An 18,227-nucleotide genomic window follows, 5' to 3' on the forward strand; every position below is an offset into this window, starting at 1 on the left:
TGCATGGAGAAAAAAATAAAATTTACCCACATTCCTAGTCTATTCTCTTGCCTGATTCTATTGAGCCTTTACAATATGTCTTTTTATTTTATTTTATTTTATTTATTTATTTGAGAGCAACAGAGAGAGAAAGAGGGAGGGAGAGAGAATGGGCATGCCAGGGCCTCCAGCCACTGCAAACGAACTCCAGATTCGTGCACCCCCTTGTGCATCTGGCTAACGTGGGTCCTGGGGAATCAAGCCTCGAACCGGGGTCCTTAGGCTTCACCGGCAAGCACTTAACTGCTAAGCCATCTCTCCAGCCCTACAATATGTCTTATAGGACAGGCTATACTATTGGGTATATGTTTTTCTGAGTGTGAGATTTATGAAATCCTTAGAATATGCTATTCTGTTTTGTTGGCATTAAATTTTGATTTCCAAAAATGACTGCATTGATCAGGAAATTTTGCAACTCAATAAGGTTTAGTGTTCACTCATACTGCTTTGTTTAAATAGGTAATTTGTGAAAGATGCAAAAACAAACCTGAGGAACTGAAACAGAGAATTAGAGAATACTTAATGGGTGAGTTGGGGACTTCAGTGCTTTGAACTTAAGGCCCACTGCAAGATGTTTTCAGATAGGTCTAAGCTGGCTTTGTGTTCTGAGGTAAGATAGCAAAGATTTTTCTGCTTATCCAAGTTCTCTTATGATCATCCATCATTTTCTTTTCTGATTGCTACCAGCTCCTTGCCACCTCTTGTTCTTATACATTCCCTTTTTGCTCTGTCTTGAGGCTGTATGTCACTTGACTGCTGCTCAAGATCTCACCCTATCCTTGTGGGTCTTTTTCTATCTTTTCTTTACCAATGTCTCGTGTTAACCCAGGCTGACCTGGAATTCATTATGTAGTCTCAGGGTGGCCTCCAGCTCACTATAATCCTCCTACCTCTGCCTCCTAAGTGCTGGGATTAAAGGTGTTTGCCAACATGTCTGGCTTCCTTGTGGGTCTTGTGTGGCAGTTTTCTCTGACCTCTTCTCTCCAGGTAGGGTTATATTCCAGAGCTCTTAATTTGGTTGGTTGGTTTGGCTTTTGTTGGTTGGTTTTCAAAAGGGTTTGCATATTCTAAGGCCCACCTGAGGCTACTGTGCTCAGTTTAGCCTTTCAAAACCAGACACTGTCAGGGATGTCTTGCTGACTGTGTGGAGATGTGAGTCAATTTACCTCCATTTCTTCTCTGTTTTTTTTTTTAATTTTTTTATGAGAGAGAATTGGTACGCCAGGGCCTCCAGCCACTCCAATCAAACTCCAGATGCATGTGCAACCTTGTGTGCTTGCATCACCTTGTGTGTCTGGCTTACATGAGATATGGAGAGTCAAACACAGGACCTTAGGCTTTGCAAGCAAATACTTTAACTGCTAAGCCATCTCTCCAGCCCTGTCTCTGGCTCTGTTTTTTTTGGGGAGGGGGGTTAGGTAGAGTCTCACTCTAGCCCAGGCTGACCTGAAATTCACTGTGTAGTCTCAGGGTGACCTTAAAGTCATGGCGAGCCTCCTAGCACTGCCTCATGAGTACTGGGATTAAAAGCATGTGCTACTATGGCCGGCCCCCGTCTCTGGTTTTCTTTGAGACTGGGTGTCACTCTGGAGCCCAGGCTGTCTTTAAACTGCTTATCCTCCTACCTTAACCTCTTGAGTGCTGGAGTTGCAGATCACTATACCTTTCTCTTTTTCCCTTCCCCGTTCCTTTTTCTCTTCTCTTCTCCCTTTCTTTTTAAAATAAAGATGCTGCCTCACTATGTTGCCCAGGTTGGTCTCAAACTCATGAGCTCAAACTTCAGCCTCCTGAGTATATGAGACCACAGGAATGAGCCTCTCTATTGTGTTGCAAGTTTGTTTTCTGGGTCCTCTCTCTTCTGGTCAGGAGCTCTCAGCTGTGATGGATGCCTCTGCTTCTGGTCTGTAGGTTTCAGGTTTGGGGAGATGGCTGGTGTTAGGAGAGACTCTCCCACTGTCTGTTTCATCTTCAGAGAAGCCAAAAGGATGTGGAAGAAGTACTTTTCCTTCTCTCTCTACCCAGACTCTAGTGGTTCTACTAGCTGAGTGAAATTGCAGCTTTCTGGCCCTTTGGTTTTGCTTACTTTTCTTTTGATGGGCACACAGCTGAGGCCACTACTAACAGGTGCTGACCCCTAGTCTTAAGTATCTGGACCTAGGGCTGGAGAGATGGCATAGTGGTTAAGGCCTGTGAAGCCTCAAAATGCATGTTTGAATCTCCAGGTCCCATGTAAGCCAAAGTGATGCACACATGCAGTGTTGCACATGTGCACAAGAGGGCGCATGTGTCTGGAGTTCTTTTGCAGTGGCTGAAAGCCCTGGAGTACCCATTCTCTCTCTCTGCCCCTCCTTCAAATAAATAATAAAACTGAAAATCAAAATAAAAAGATATGAAATACTGGAAGCATAATTTTTTTTTAAAGTATGTGGACCTCTACTTGTCCTTTGATCTCTTTCAGCCCTTCCTGCCTATGTGCCCACTCGCAGGAAATGGGTCCTAGAATATTGTGATGGTAGAAGAGATGTTGGACCATCTGGCATCTGTCTGAGGCTCCAGTTGTGTTACATAGCATAATTAAACTTGGTTGTCTGCTCTGGGGAATTTCAGGCTACACTGCAAGAAATGCCTTAAAATATGAGTAGTGTTACACTTTGTGGTGGTAGGTATCTCTTCTGTTTGATGAGGCATTCTGTGTTTGTGGTCATAAAATGTTCTTATCACTAAACTTGTTCACCCAGCTGTTTTCTGAGGAAAAGACAGTGCTTCTGCATCCATGTTTCTGTTTGCTCTCCAGCCCTCCAGAGTTCCACATACTTTGCCTATTTCCTGCTAGGGACCATGTGGACAGCTCACATGAGAACGTCCTTTCCTTCTCTCCTTCCTTCCTTTTCTTTGTTTCAGAAAAGGAATGGGATGGGATGGTTTATGGATGGATATAAAAGGAAGAGTTTTTTTGTTGTTGTTTTTTTGTTTTGTTTTTCAAGGTAGGGTCTCACTTTAGCCCAGGCTGACCTGGAATTCACCATGTAGTCTTGGGGTGGCCTCGAACTCATGGTGATCCTCCTACCTCTGCCTCTCCAGTGTTGGGATGCAAGACGTGTCTCACCACACCTGGCAAGAAGAGTTTTTGTTTGTTTTTTGTGTGTGTGGTAATTGAGATGATTATGAGGGCCTTAGGATTGCACTAAGAGAAAGCAAAGGTAGCTTGACTCCAGAAGTTTTGCCAAAGTAGAATTGCTTGACAGATTGGATAATATTTAAAGAAAAGGGAAAGTCATAAGTTGCCTCCTAGTTTTGAAACTTTGAGACAACACGTTGGAACAGAATGGAAAATTACAAATTGATTTGGGGCAAAATTATATGTTTGTAGTTCATCTTTTTTTTAAAAAAATTTTTATTTATTTATTTCAGAGTGACAGACACAGAGAGAAAGACAGATAGAGGGAGAGAGAGAATGGGCGCGCCAGGGCTTCCAGCCTCTGCAAACGAACTCCAGACGCGTGCGCCCCCTTGTGCATCTGGCTAACGTGGGACCTGGGGAACCGAGCCTCGAACCGGGGTCCTTAGGCTTCACAGGCAAGCGCTTAACCGCTAAGCCATCTCTCCAGCCCTGTAGTTCATCTTTATATAAGCATTTGTGCTTGATAGCCCATACAGATGTAGGAACTTGAATACCATAAGCATGAATTCTTTTTTCCTTTTTTTTTTTTTTTTGGTTTTTGAGGTAGGGTCTCACTCTGGTCATCCTACCTCTGCCTCCCAAGTGCTGGGATTAAAGGCGTGTACCACCATGCCCAACTTAAGCATGCATTTTTTTCATTTTTTTTGTTATTACTCTCGAAGTCCTGTAAAGTGTATTACCTCTGTCATACAGATGAGGCTCAAAGAAAATTTTTCTAGTAGAGGAAGAAAACAAGGTTCTCTAAGTTAGGTGGGTCTTTGCACAAACTGGACTTGTCTATGATCTTGACCCCTGAGCATATGGTTCCCTCTGTCATTGTTTCCCAGACTGTCTACCCAGACCCTGACTCAGCAAAAGCTTGTGACTGACACCTGTTTTCTTCTGCAGGTCACTACTATGTGCCACTTCTGAGAGCAGAAGACACTTCTTCTCCTGTCATTGGGGAGTTATGGTCCTCAGACCACACAGCTGAAGTCTCACATGCTCGCCAATGTGGAGGCAGCCCCAGAGACCCTGTGCTAACCTTAAGGGCCTTTGTAGGGCCCCTGAGTCCATCCAAGGTGAGCTGCTGGGAAAACAATCTTCTGGAATAACTTTGGCTATCCCCACATTGTAGAGCTCAGTGCTTTAGCCTATTGCTTTGTATTTAAAGACCAAGCTGGGGGGGGCACGCGCTCTCGCTCGCTCATTCTCTCTCTCTCTCTCCCCATACATATATAATATATATATATATTATATATATCTTGTCTAAAAAACAACTTAATAAAACTGGACGTGGTGGCACATGCCTTTAATCCTAGCACTCAGGGGGTAGAATTAGGAGGATCATTACTGTGAGTTCAAGACCAGGCTGAGACTACGTAGTGAATTCCAGGTCAGCCTAAGCCTTGAATAACTTTATAAATATAATTATAAATTATTTATAAGGTCTATTATTTATAAGACAAGTGTTGCAGTCCAGGTTCGCATTGCTGGTAGAAATCACCCAACCAAGAGCAGCTTCTGGGAAAAAGAGATTTATTTTGGCTTACAGGCTCGAGGGGAAGCTCCACGATGGCAGGGGAAAACGATGGCATGAGCAGAGGGTGGACATCACCCCCTGGCCAACAGAAGGTGGACCACAGCAACAGGAGGGTGTGCCAAACACTGGCATGGGGAAACTGGCTATAAAGCCCATAAGCCCACCCCCAACAATACACTCCCTCCAGGAGGCATTAATTCCCAAATCTCCATCAGCTGGAACCTGGCATTCAGAACACCTAAGTTTATGGGGGACACCTGAATCAAACCACCACAACAAGTATAAAAACATCTCCAAAATGATGAGAGACACCTAGATGAATAAAACTTCAGTAAAGAATGACAATGGGGGCCGAGTGTGGTGGCACACACCTTTAACCCCAGCACTCGGGAGGCAGAGGTAGGAGGATTGCTGTGAGTTCAAGGCTACCCTGAGACTACATAGTGAATTCCAGGTCAGCTTGAGCTACAGTGAAACCCTACTTCGGGGGTGGGGGGGGAGATGACATGGGGCTGGAGATGGCTTAGTGCGTGCAAAGCAAAGGACCCAGGTTCAGTTCTCCAGTACCCACTTAAAGCTAGATGCACAAGGTGTTGCATGTGTCTGGAGTTTGTTTTCAGTGGCTAGAGGCCCTGCATGCCCATTTTTTCTATCTGCCTTTTTCTCTCTCTCAAATAAATAAATAAAATATTTTTTAAAAAATAAAGAAAGAAAGAGGGCTGGAAAGATGGCTTAGCAGTTAAGTGCTTGCCTGTGAAGCCTAAGGAACCTGGTTGGAGGCTTGATTCTCCAAGAATCATGTTAGCCTGATACACAAGGGGGTGCACACATCTGGAGTTTGTTTGCAGTGGCTGGAGACCCTGGCGCGCCCATTCTCTCTCTCAGTCGCTGTCAAATAAATAAATAAAAATAAACAAAAAAAAAAACTTTAAAAAAAAAGAAAGAATGGAGCTGGACATGGTGGTGCTCACCTTTAATCCCAGCACTTGGGGAGTTCAAGGCCACCCTAAGACTACATGGTCAATTTCAGGTCAGCCTGAGTCTAGAGTGAGACTCTACCAAAAGAAAAGGGGGGTCTGTAGAGATGAGTTAGCAGTTAGGCCCTTTCCTGTGAAGCCTAAGGACCCCAGTTTGAGTCTTGATTCCCCAGGACCCACATAAGCCAAATGCACAAGGTGGCACATGCGTCTGGAGTTTGTTGGCAGTGGCTGGAGGCCCTAGTGTACCCATTCTCCCTCCCTCCCTCCCTCCCTCCCCCTCCCTCTTCTCTCTCTGCCTCTTTCTCTCTCTGTTGCTCTCAAATAAACTAAAAAATAAAAATAAAAAAGCCCAGAAAGATAAAAGAAAGAATGACAACAATATCTGTTTTTTTGTGTGCTGGGAAAATAGCATATGTGCTAATGAGATGGCAGCTGTGCAGTGCCTCTTCAGGCAGATCTGACCCTCTGAACCTAGACTAGCGCAGAAAAGCATTCTCTTCCCAGCCCCAATGTGGTCATGTTACCTCTCTGGACCACATAGAGACAGTAGGGCTACAGGTTTTGTTTAAGGTGTTAGGAGATAGCTACAGATTCTCTGGTGTTGGTGGTTCTTTGCATAGGCATATAACATTTCTCTGCACTTTTTTCTTCTAGGCAGAAGATTTTCGCAAACTCTGGAAAACTCCACCTCGGGAGAAAGCTGGCTTATTCCACAATGTCAGGAAGTCTGACCCAGAGCGAGGCATTGAGAGAGTAGGAAGGTACTCCCAGAACTGTGTTGAGACTCCCCAGGCTGAGCAGTAATGCTGCAAAATGTGCTTTGTGTCTGTGTGTTGATTGGACAATAGACAACCTAATTACAACTGCTTAAAAGAAACAGTTCCCAGAAGCATTTACTAGGAGACTTTAGAGCCTTTTCTCAAAATAAGTGCTCAGGGGCTGGAGAGATAGCTTAGCGGTTAAGCGCTTGCCTGTGAAGCCTAAGGACCCCGGTTCGAGGCTCGGTTCCCCAGGTCCCACGTTAGCCAGATGCACAAGGGGGCGCACGTGTCTGGAGTTCGTTTGCAGATGCTGGAAGCCCTGGCGCGCCCATTCTCTCTCTCTCCCTCTACCTGTCTTTCTCTCTGTGTCTGTCGTTCTCAAAATAAATAAATAAAAAATTTAAAAAAAAATAAGTGCTCAGTTTAAGGTTTACAAATATTTAATTAATTTATTTATTTAAAAGAGAAAGAAAGAGGCAGATAAAGAGAGAGAGTGTGTATAACAGGGCCTCCAGCCATTGCAAATGAACTACAGACTCATGTGTTACCCTATGCATCTGGCTTATGTAGGATCTGGGAATTGAACCTAGGTCCTTAAGCTTTGTAGGAAAGTGCCTAAACCACTAAGCCATCCCTCCAGCCCAGACGTAAAGTTTTATTTATCTGGTCAAAAAAAGTACATGTGATAAAGGGATTTTACTGTGTGAAGTTGGTAAGTGCATACTGGCCTCTGTACTTCTTGCTTGAATAGTGTCACTTTGTCACAGGACAGTTCCACAAGGAACACAACCGGGTCTTACTATTAGAGAAGCACTAGAAAATACAAAGATTTATAGACACTGTTAAGTGGCTATTTTCAGTGTAGTTTTGTGTTGTTGTTTTTTGTTTTTTTTTCCCCTCCTGTTTTCTTAACTGATTGTGTTTTATTTCTTACAGGGAACTAGCTCATGAGCTGGGGTATCCCTGGGTTGAATACTGGGAATTTCTGGGCTGTTTTGTTGACCTGTCTTCCCAGGAGGGCCTGGAAAAACTAGAAGAATATCTTGTCCAGCAGGAAATAGGCAAAAAGGTTCATCAAGAAACAGGAGAAAATGAACCCTGCTCTCAAGACAGAGCCTCAGCCTTAGGTGAGCAAGTATGGGTCTGAGGAGGACATGGTTTTCTCCTCTCTGGTTAACTTGTTTTTACTGTGAAAATGGGTAACTTTCCCTCTGACTGATACCAGAAGGTATATACATATAAGTGTATTAAAAATAGTGTCACAGAAGGCTCTGTGTGTGTATGTATGTGCAGGTACATTTGAAATATAGGACAGGGGCTGGAGAGATGGCTTAGCAGTTAAGGCACTTGCCTGCAAAGCCAAAGGACCTATGTTTGATTCCCCAGGACCCACACAAGCAAAATGTACAAGATGGTGCATGTGTCTGGAGTTCCTTAACGGTGGCTTGAGGCCCTGACGGGCCCATTCTCTCCCTTCCTCTCCTGTCTGACTCTGTCTCTCTCAGATAAATAAGTAAAAATTAAATTAAAAAAGAAAAATAAATATAGGGCCTAATGGTATAAATACATAAAATACAGAATCACTGAAAGCATGGTGTGTTCATACACAGGTGTGTGAAAAATATGGCATCCATCTGATTGAGGTGGCACACACCTTTAATTCCAGCACTTGGGAGGTAGAGGTAGGAGGATCACTGTGAGTTTGAGGCCAGCCTGAGACCTATATAGTGAATTCTAAATCAACCTGGGCCTCAGCAGGACCCTATCTTGAAAAACAAATAATGTATGTGGCATCCTATCAAGCAGTGTCAATGCTTCATGTTTTGTTTCCTGACCTAAATGTATTTTGTGTTTGAATATGTCATGTACTATCAGGAAAATGACAAGGAAGGTAGGTTCCAGAATATTATTGTGTGCTTTTGTCAGCCATTGGGATGCAAATTATCTTGAATGCTAAGCAGGTAATTGGAATTGGAAAAGGTTCATATGGGTACAAAAATAAAAAAGTTTCAAATAGCTCTATAACTCATAACACATTACAGCATTAAAGAAAGGAAAATTATTCTGGGGTGTAACTTAGTGGTCAAGTGTTTCCTACCCATGAACAAGACCATAGGTTCATCCTCAGAATTAGAGGAAGAAAAGGAAAATGTAAAGGGTTCTTAATATTATAAGACAAAAATACCCCCAAAGTAAGTAAAAACGTTTATGTCACTAGTAATAAAAGAAACACCTTAAAACTTCCTAGGGTATGACTGAACAATCCCACTGTGCTGAGGTTCCCTGAAAGAGCAGGCACTGAGTATATTGTCCAGGCTCCAGGTAGGCAGTCTGTTTGGTCCAATGTATCTTCAGAGATGTCATAATGCCACTTGGTACTGTCCAAAACAGAAATCTGTATAGAGCTTACTTCAACAGTTGAGACTTAGCTGAATAAATGGTTCTATCCGTAGGGAGAATTAAAAACCATGCCTTTAAAGGGTAATGAATGATGTGATCAGTTAAATTACAATGAATGACATGTAATAATGCATGTAGCTAATGGGAATAAAAGTATGTAGTTTTTCTGTGTGTGGATAAGTATAAGTGTATGATAGGTGTGAAAATGGATACATGCATGTGTGAAGATCAGAGGACAACCTCGAGGTATTTGTTCTCTCTTCCTCCTTTGAGTTGAGACAGGGTCTTTTGATTTGCTACTGCATGTATCAATCTAGCTTGCTCCCTCCCTCTTTCTCAAATAAATTAATAAAATATTTTTAAAATTAAGCTGGGCATGGTAGTACATACCGTTTATCCCAGCACTTGGGATGCAGAGGTAGGAGGATTGCCCTGAGTTCAAGGCCACCCTGAGACTATGTAGTGAATTCCAGGTTAGCCTGGGCTAGAGGGAGACCCTACCTTCAAAACAAAAAAGGAAGAAAGAATTGTTTTTGAGGCAGACTGTTGCTCTAATGCAGGCTGACCTGGAACTCAAGCCCAGGTTGGCCTTGAACTCACAGTGATCCTCCTACCTCAGTCTCCTAAAAAGGTGCCTGCCATCATGCCCATCTTAAAGTAAAATTTAAAGGCCAAGGGAGCCCGGCATGGTAGCACAAGCCTTTAATTCCAGCACTCGGGAGGCCGAGGTAGGAGGATCGCTGTGAGTTCGGGGCCACCCTAATGCTACATAGTGAATTCCAGGTCAGCCTGAGCTAGAGTGAAACCCTACTTCAAAAAACAAACAAAATTACCAAGGGAGGTGGGTTGGAGGGATTGCTTAGTGGTTAAGGTACTTGCCTGCAAAGCCAAAGGACCCACATAAACCAGATGCACAAGATGGCGCACTCATCTGGAATTCATTTGCAATGGCTGGAGGCACTGATGTGCCCATTCTCTCTGTTTCTCTCTTGCTGCCTATTTATCTCCCTCTCTCAAATAAATAAATAAATAAATATATTTTTAAAAACAGTCAAAGGAGGGCTGAAAGCCAAAGGACCCAGGTTCAGTTCCCCAGAACTCAAGTAAGCCAGATACACAAAGGTGAGGCAAGCGCAAGGTCGCATATGCCCAATGGGTGGTGTAACTCTCTGAAGTTCAATTACAGTGGTTGAAGCCCTTGTACACCAATTCTCTATCCCTCTGTCTTTCCCACTTCCTCTAATATATATATATATGAGGGGGGCTTTTTTTGTTTTCAGAGTAGGGTTTCATTCTAGCCTAGGCTGACCTGAAATTTACTGTGTAGTCTCAGGGTGGCCTTGAACTCAATGGCGATCCTCCTACCTCTGCATGAAGTAATGGATTAAATTTTGAGCATGTTGCCAGGTGTGGTGGTGCACACCTTTAATACCAGCACTTGGGAGGCAGAGGTAGGAGTTCAAGGCCACTCTGAGACTACATTGTGAATTCCAGGTCAGCCTAAGCTGCAGTGAAACCCTACCTCCAAAACCAAAAACAACAAATTGAGCATGTTGTCAGGTGTCATGGCACCTGCTTTTTAATGCCAACCCTCAGGTAGGATCACAGTGAGATTGAGGTCACCTTGAGACTACATAGTGAATTCCAGGTCAGCCTGAGCCAGAGTGAGACCCTACCTCGAAAAACCAAAAAAAAAAAAAGAGAGAGAGAGAAAGAAAACATAACAAGTCTAAGAACAACCCAAAACATGGAGCTAGAGTGAAGACATTATACACCTCAGTTCTATGAAAGCTGAGAACTGGAAGGTGGGATAGACTCTTAAAGCCTCTTGTCCCATGTGAGCCATACACATTTAAAATATTTCATGTTTTCTGAGTCACATGAACCCAGTTCAAGTGATCCATATCATGACAGAAATAGAACTGTTCCCTTGTGTTTGGCAAGGCAACACAGTGTTGCTGTCCAGTAGTAGTTGTATTTTATTTGCAGAGTAGTAACATGGAAGGAACCCTTTTCATAGGATTATTCCAGACAGTCTTTCTAGAGCTCTAGGATATTAGAGCTGGAAGGAATCTGGCCACTGGGTATACTCAGCTGTACTGCCCGGGTCTGCCCATGGCTATGGTTTTCTTTCATTCCTGCCTTTGAGGGAGGAGAGGAACCCAGTATATTTCTGTTTGTGGTATCTAGACTGCCCCTTTCTCGGGAGTAATAAAAGTAACCTACTAGGTCATAAGGGTTACAATGCACTCATAAAGGCTTGTTCCAGTTGCATCTACACACCTGATTTGCTGCTTTGTTGCTCTTACAGGCAGTGGGAAGAAGCATAGCAATTCCATTTCTGTGGGAGCATTTTTAGATGAGGATGATGACATGAGCTTGGAAGAAATTAAAAATCGGCAGAATAAAGCTCAAAATCAGAGTCCGTCCACAATCAATGCTTTCCAAAACTCCAAGTGTGGCACCCTTCCCTTGGAACAGAATGTGAACTGTGGAGAAGCCTCACAAGAGCACTTCCCCGATGGCAGCAGAAATGGGCTTTGCTATTCACTGAGTCACACAACCCCTGACAGTAGAGGACCAGAGGCCCCCAGTGTGGAGGAACCTGTTTTACCACCTGTCTCTGGTTTGACTCTTGAGTTTGATGAACTGAATCTAGAAGGTAGCCTTTTTGAAACACCAAATAAAAGTAGGAAAACTAAAGGTAAGATTCTCCTGACTTCAAGAAAGGATGAGGAAGGTAGTGACTTGTTGACACTTCCTCCTGTTACAGACAGACTAGGAAATAACCAAATCAGGATCAACAGCAAGCTGTCAGCAGGAATGGCTATGTCTTTGGGTTCCAAAAACTCCCGGCCTGGTGTCCAGGCTGGCTTGGAGCCAGTGTCCTTACCTGCCACAGGGGACTCCACTAAGCAGCTCTTCCTTTCTGGGTAAGTGAGGATGTTCCATATGCATATGGGATTGCTTCTAGCTGCTTTTACATTTCTTTTCCTGCAATTTGACATGTGCTTTGGATTCCTTCCTTCATATACTCAGGGCCTTCCAAATGGACTATACTGTGCATTGGTGGCATAGTGTTGCACATAGCTCTCTTCCATTTGGACTGTAGCTGATCTACTACCTGCAATTACTTCCTAGGGAAGTCACCAAAAGGATTTGATGTGGATTGTGAATTTGATTGAAGTGTCATGCCCATGAGCTATTCCTCCCTCTAGATGAGGCTCTGAGGCACTGGGGTAGTTTGATAGTTAATATGCTTAGCCTAGACTGGTTCTTGAGTTAAACATGTAAAATTTGGAAGTCTTTGGGTTTTTGTCCTTTTTATTCAGTGACTTGCCTTTTCTTTCTTTCCTTTTTTCCCCCCCATCCCTTCTGTTCTAGAGAGGAGCCGACAAAACTAGACCGGGATGTTTTGGCAGCTCTCGATTGTGCATGTGTTGACCCTGGTCAATATCCAGCTATCCACAGGTGGAAGAGCGCTGTCCTGTGCTACTCTCCTTCAGACAGACAGAGGTAGGATCAGGACCCCCAGAGAACAGGCTATGATGGAGTCACATTAATGTGTACAGCTCTCAGTATCCTTGTGGTTGCCACACAGGCAGGTCTCCAGTCAAGTACAAGAATAGCAACATCTAGGATTTGTAGTGGAATAATTGGGAGGGGGCTCGGGGTTTTGTTTGGGGGATGTTGCTTGCATGTGTGTATGTGTGAGTTGGGTACATGTGTGCAGGTGTATGTGTTAGCAGGAACCATATCAGAATAGATGTCATGTCCAGTCACTACCTTTTTGTTGTTGTTTTGTTTTTTGTTTTGTTTGGAGACAAGGTTTCTGAACCCAGATTTTATGATTCAGCTAAATTAGCTAGCCAGCAAGTCCTTGGAGTCGTCCGGTATCTGCCTCCCCATTACTGGAATTATAGGCATATGCTACACACAAGTTCTTACATAGGTGCTAGGGGTCCAAATTCAGGGCCTCATGCTTACACTTTTCTGACTGAGCTATACCTTCCCAGCCCTGTGACTCAGGTTTTGTGTGGAAAATCTTTGAGCTGTTTGTTGCTTGGAATTTAGAGTTGTTTGTGGTAGCCTTTACCTGGGTGTGGGTGGCATGCCCATGTCTTTGTTCTTGATCCTATATTTTGCACATGTGCTTGTCTGTGGTAATGGATCCCTTTTTGGTTTCTATAGTTGGCCAAGTCCTGCACTGAAAGGAAAGTTCTCGTCTCAACTGCCAGATCTTGGTTACCCTCGAAGCTGCAGTCCGGGACTAAGTGGTTCTGCTGGCAGCAGCCCCATCAAGCCTGGCCATACAACCTCTTCCCCAGTCTTGGGCAGCCCTGGACGGCGTTACAGCCCTGCACACGGAAGCCACCTCCGCAGGATGGCACACATGGCCCAGCTTGCAGCTCTGTAGACTTAGTCAGTGCTCACCCTTAGGTAGAGCTTGTTTCCTTCATTTTTAAAGGAAGAGTAATATGTTTATTGGTAAAAATCCACAAAAGAGTTTATTCTAAATAACTTATTAATCTTCATTTTGAAGGTATAAGAATTGTAAAAAATACAAATGTTCTAAGTACAATTTAAAGTTCTTATTTTTTGGAAGAAGTTAATGAAAGCCAAGATTCCACAGCAGCTGATGGACAGGGGGAGCTATCACCTCCCAGACCTGAGCATATGCTGAGTTGCGGTGCTTATAGGTAGCTTTGCAGCACCTCACTTTTTCCAAAACAGATGAATCATGCATTGTCTGGTCTTCTCCTGGGGAGCAGCTTTCTGCTGTAGGATGGCAAAACCTGTGTACTTGTCATTTGATCCTAGTTGTTTTGACAGTGAGAGGGCAGGTGGCAGGAAGCAAGTGGGCTCTGACCGTCTCAGAATTGCAGCAATGCTCAAAACATTGTCAGAAGATAAAAGTACTTTTAGTTTGGGGGCAAAAAAAAAAAAATGGTGTAGCAATTTTGAAGTCATGCAAATAGTCAAAGAACTCACCAGCAATAATTATTTCTTGCCAGCTGTTCTATGTGCTTTGCTTAGTGGCCAGAAATTGTTCGCTAGTTTTAAAATGTTTCCCAAGGATTCATTGAGCATAACAACTTTTATAGAACTACAATACAGAACCTGGATGTTTGAGTTCATTTCATTTGCTTGTGCTGTTTATTGCAGTCTATTTTAGCACTGTCCCTGAGAGATCTGCAGGTTGTGGGAGCACCTGGAACTGCACACCCCAAAGTACCCAGGATAAAACCATCTTTCTGAAGGTGGATCCTGGCTACTTGGCACCAGCTATTCACACATAGTGCTTTATCCAAAGTGAAAAACTATACTACTGCTTTGGCCAACTTCAGTATCTTTTGTAAGTCATTCTTAATTTTCCTGAATTTAGTTTTTGAGAATATAAAATGGCAGTGGGAATAACAATGTGTAAAAAGAAAAGGAAGAAAAAAGCTTAAGTCTTTCATGTGATAAGAAATGGGAGGCCAGCCAGGCGTGATGGCACATGCCTTTAATCCCAGCAGAAGTAGGAGGATCACTGTGAGTTTGAGGCCACCTTGAGAGTACATAGTGAATTCAGGTCAGCCTGGGCTAGAGCGAGACTCAACCTCGAAAAAAAAGAAAAAAAGAAAGGAAGAAATGGGAGACCAAGTGTGGTGTCGCATGCCTCCCAGCACTTGGGAGGAGAGGTAGGAGGATCACTGTGGGTTTAAGGCCAGCCTGGACTATAGCAAAACCCTACCTTGAGGGAAAAAAAATAATAATAAAGAAAAGAAGTGGGTCAGGAGTATTGTAATCAATATGAGGCCTTGTTCTGTATATTTTTCATCAGTACTCATATAGAAATTAAAGTACTGTTTTTGCCCTTATTTTATAGTCTGCATTTTTTTAAAGCTTTATACTATCTTTGTTTATTCACTGGTATGAACAGGGTTCCCATAAATACTTGATGTCACCTGGTTCTTTTAAGCACTAATAAAATTTTTTCCTAACAGTTGTGAAAATATTTTCTGGAATCTTATCTAAGGCAATAGATAACCTCTTTTTGTTGTTTTAATTAACTTTTATTTGCAAGGAGAGAGAGAGAATGGGCATGTCAGGGCCTCTAGCTGCTGCAAACAAACTTCAGATATCTACCACTTTTTGTGCATCTGGCTTTATGTGGATACTGGGACATCAAACCTGGGTCCTTAGGCTTTGCTTAACTGCTGAGCCATCTCTCCAGCGACCCCCCCCCCTTTTTTTTTGAGGTAGAGTCTTGCTCTAGCTCAGGCTGACCTGTACTTCACTATGTAGTCTCAGGCTGGCCTCAAACTCACAGCAGTTCTACCTCTGCCTCCCGAGTACTGGGATTAAAGGTGTGTGTCGCCATGCCAGCTTCTAGATAAACCTCTTTTTAAAAATACCTGACTGGAGCCGGGCATGGTGTCGCATGCCTTTAATCCCAGCAGTTGGGAGGCAGAGGTAGGAGGATCCATGTGAGCTTGAGGCCACCCTGAGACATGTAATTTAGTGAATTCCAGGTCAGCCTGAGCTAGAGTGAGACCCTACCTCAAAAAAGGGGGTGAGGGGGCTAGAGAGATGGCTTAGCGGTTAAACGTTTGCCTGTGAAACCTAAGAACCCTGGTTCAAGGCTTGATTCCCCAGGACCCACGTTAGCCAGATGCACAAGGGAGCCACGCTGGAGTTCGTTTACAGTGGCTGGAGGCCCTGACGTGCCCATTCTTCTCTCTCTCCCTCTTTCTCTCTCTGTTGCTCTCAAATAAATAAACAACAAAAAAAATTTAAAAAAAACACCTACTGGGTTTAGGGAGACAGCTTAGCAGTTAAGGCGCTTGCCTGCAAAGCCAAAGGACCTAGGTTCAATTCCCCAGGACCCATATATAAGTCAGATGCACAAGGAGGGCATATGCATCCAGAGTTTGTTTGCAGTGGCTGGAGGCCCTGGTGTGGCCTTTCCTTTCTCCTCCTTTCTCTCAAATAAAAATAAAAGTATTTTTAAAAGAATGGGCTTTAGATGTGTATGAGTATGCCCATCTTAAAAAAAAAAATACCTGGCTGAACACCAGGTGTGGTGGTGCACACCTTTAAACCTAGCACTTAGGAGGCAGAGATAGGAAGATCACTGTGAGTTTGAAGCTACTCCCAAGACTACGTAGTGAATTCCAGGTCAGCTTGGGCTAGAGCAAGACCCTACCTTGAAAAACAAAAACAAAAAAACTTACAACAACAACAAAAAAAAACTCGCTGTAGAAATGGCTCAGTGGTTAAGGCACTTGCCTGCAAAGCCTAGCAGTCCAAGTTCAGTTCTCTAGTACCCACACAAAGCCAGATGCACAAGGTGGTGCATATGTCTGGAGTTTTGTTTGCAGACTGCGTATGTTCTCTCTCCCTCTCACTGTCTGCTGGATGTGGTAGTGCATACCTTTAATCCCAGTACTCAGAAGCAGAGGTCGGATTGCTGTGCGTTCAAGAACAGCCTGAGAATACATACTGAATTCCAGGTCAGCCTGGGTGAGAGTTGAGACCCTACCTCGAAAAAACCTAAATAAATAAATATATTTACTTGCTTTGTTTGGGGTGGAGGTACCCAGACCAATACCAGCCTATGTGCCACTTCGTGTCCAGCTTTAAATTGAGCCTGGGCCAATAAGCCTTGCAAGGAAGCATGTTTGACTGCTGAGCCATCTCCCTAGCCCCAGAAGCCTCTTTGTAGTTTGATAGGGATAAAGACAAACTTCTTGCAGCAGAATGACACAGGTGGGCTTCGTAAGGAAGACACCAAAAGTCCCACTATTTATTTCTAGGGGAAAGCAAGTAATCATATTGCTTTAAAAAAAAAAAAAAAAGTGCCCGCCACACTGGCAGAGACCACCAGTAGATACTGTGGAGTGTTTGGATCTTTTTAGAAATATTACCTGCTTTGCAAGGGGCAGGGGGAATGAGTGGTGAAGCCTTTGTTTCCTTTCTGACCAGTCTTGTGAGTTGTTGATACACTTGTGTTCTTGTTTAAAAATCTCATCATCTGCACAAGGTGGCGCGTGCATCTGGAGTTCATTTGCAGTGGCTGGAAGTCCTGGTGCACCACCCACTTTCTCCTCCCCTTCTCTCTCTCCCCCTCTTTGTGTGTGTGTGCCCATTCTCGCTATCTGCACCCATTTTCTCTAGCTGCCTCTTTCTCTCAAATAAATAAAATAAAACTTAAAAAAGTAAAAAAATAAATAAATAAAGATCTCACCATCACTTACAAATTATACTGTTTATGTGCCAACTCCTAAGTATATCTATTCAAATTATATATTCTGAGACTGGGAAAATAACCACAGGATGAATTCAGGGACCTACTGCCAGTCTTACATTTGTCAAAACTCCATTGATCACCTGAACTCCATAAGCACCTACTTTAACTTGAGGGCCACGATGCTGTTTTGGGTCTCCTGGGATCAATGCCAATTCAGAGCTAGTGTCCAGTAGACCCAGAAAGGTCTGGTGATTTCCTTTTCCCCAATGTACAGTTACCCTAGCAAAAGGTCGCAGGTCCCTCTGAGGTATGATAGGACTAAGCTTAGCATTGAAATTGTTGGGGATTGTAGGAGGGTCCTTCCTCAAGGGGACTTAGTCATCCCTTCAGTCAAGGGACTCAGGATCTGTAAAGTGGCTCAAGTCTGGAAACTTTGATTCTCTGTTGCTATAATTCAAAGTGGCCTTTTGTTCCTTTGCTCTGGAACTTTCCTGCTTATACAGATAAGCAGGAACTTAGTAGGCTTCATATCTATTTCACTTCTGAGAACATTGTGGTTGATTAATCAGCCAGTACCAAAGGTTTACAAGAGTCATACCTTATGAGCTAAGCTAGATGCACAAGGTAGTTCATGCATCTGGAGTTGGTTTGCAGTGGCTAGAAGCCTTGGTGCACCCATTCTCCCTCCCAAATATTTTAAAAGAAACAATGTTTTTTTAAAAAAAATAATAATAAAAGGCTGGAGAGATGGCTTAGTGGTTAAGCACTTGCCTGTGAAGCCTAAGGACCCCGGTTCGAGGCTCGACGCCCCAGGACCCACGTTAGCCAGATGCACAAGGGGGCACACACATCTGGAGTTCATTTGCAGTGGCTGGAGGCCCTGGCGTGCCCATTCTCGCTCTCTCTGTCTCTCTCTGCCTGTCGCTGTCAAATAAATAAATAAAAATTTTTTTAAAAAGGGGGAGGTTGCTAGGCATGGTGGCACATACATGTAATCCCTGCACTTGGGAGGCTGAGGTAGGAGAATCGTTGGGAGTTTGAGGCCATCCTGAGACTACATAGCGAATTCCAGGTCAGCCTGAGCTAGTGCAAAACCCTACCTCAAAAA

At 43.6% G+C, this 18,227-nt stretch overlaps 1 protein-coding gene across 1 annotated transcript in view; it reads left to right on the top strand.

The window, feature by feature from the left end:
* Positions 1–14,747, top strand: part of Ankle2 (ankyrin repeat and LEM domain containing 2) — a 29,182-nt gene extending 14,435 nt beyond the window's left edge. Inside the window, exons 7-13 of the mRNA XM_004668878.2 lie at positions 499–565; positions 4,109–4,281; positions 6,377–6,483; positions 7,420–7,610; positions 11,195–11,816; positions 12,268–12,399; positions 13,075–14,747. Of these exons, the coding sequence (XP_004668935.1) occupies positions 499–565; positions 4,109–4,281; positions 6,377–6,483; positions 7,420–7,610; positions 11,195–11,816; positions 12,268–12,399; positions 13,075–13,300 (1,518 nt within the window). The 3' untranslated portion in view covers positions 13,301–14,747. The remainder of the gene's footprint in view (positions 1–498; positions 566–4,108; positions 4,282–6,376; positions 6,484–7,419; positions 7,611–11,194; positions 11,817–12,267; positions 12,400–13,074) is intronic.
* Positions 14,748–18,227: the final 3,480 nt, after the last annotated feature.

This window comes from Jaculus jaculus, chromosome 8 (genome assembly GCF_020740685.1).
Source record: "Jaculus jaculus isolate mJacJac1 chromosome 8, mJacJac1.mat.Y.cur, whole genome shotgun sequence".
NCBI classification, from domain to species: domain Eukaryota; kingdom Metazoa; phylum Chordata; class Mammalia; order Rodentia; family Dipodidae; genus Jaculus; species Jaculus jaculus.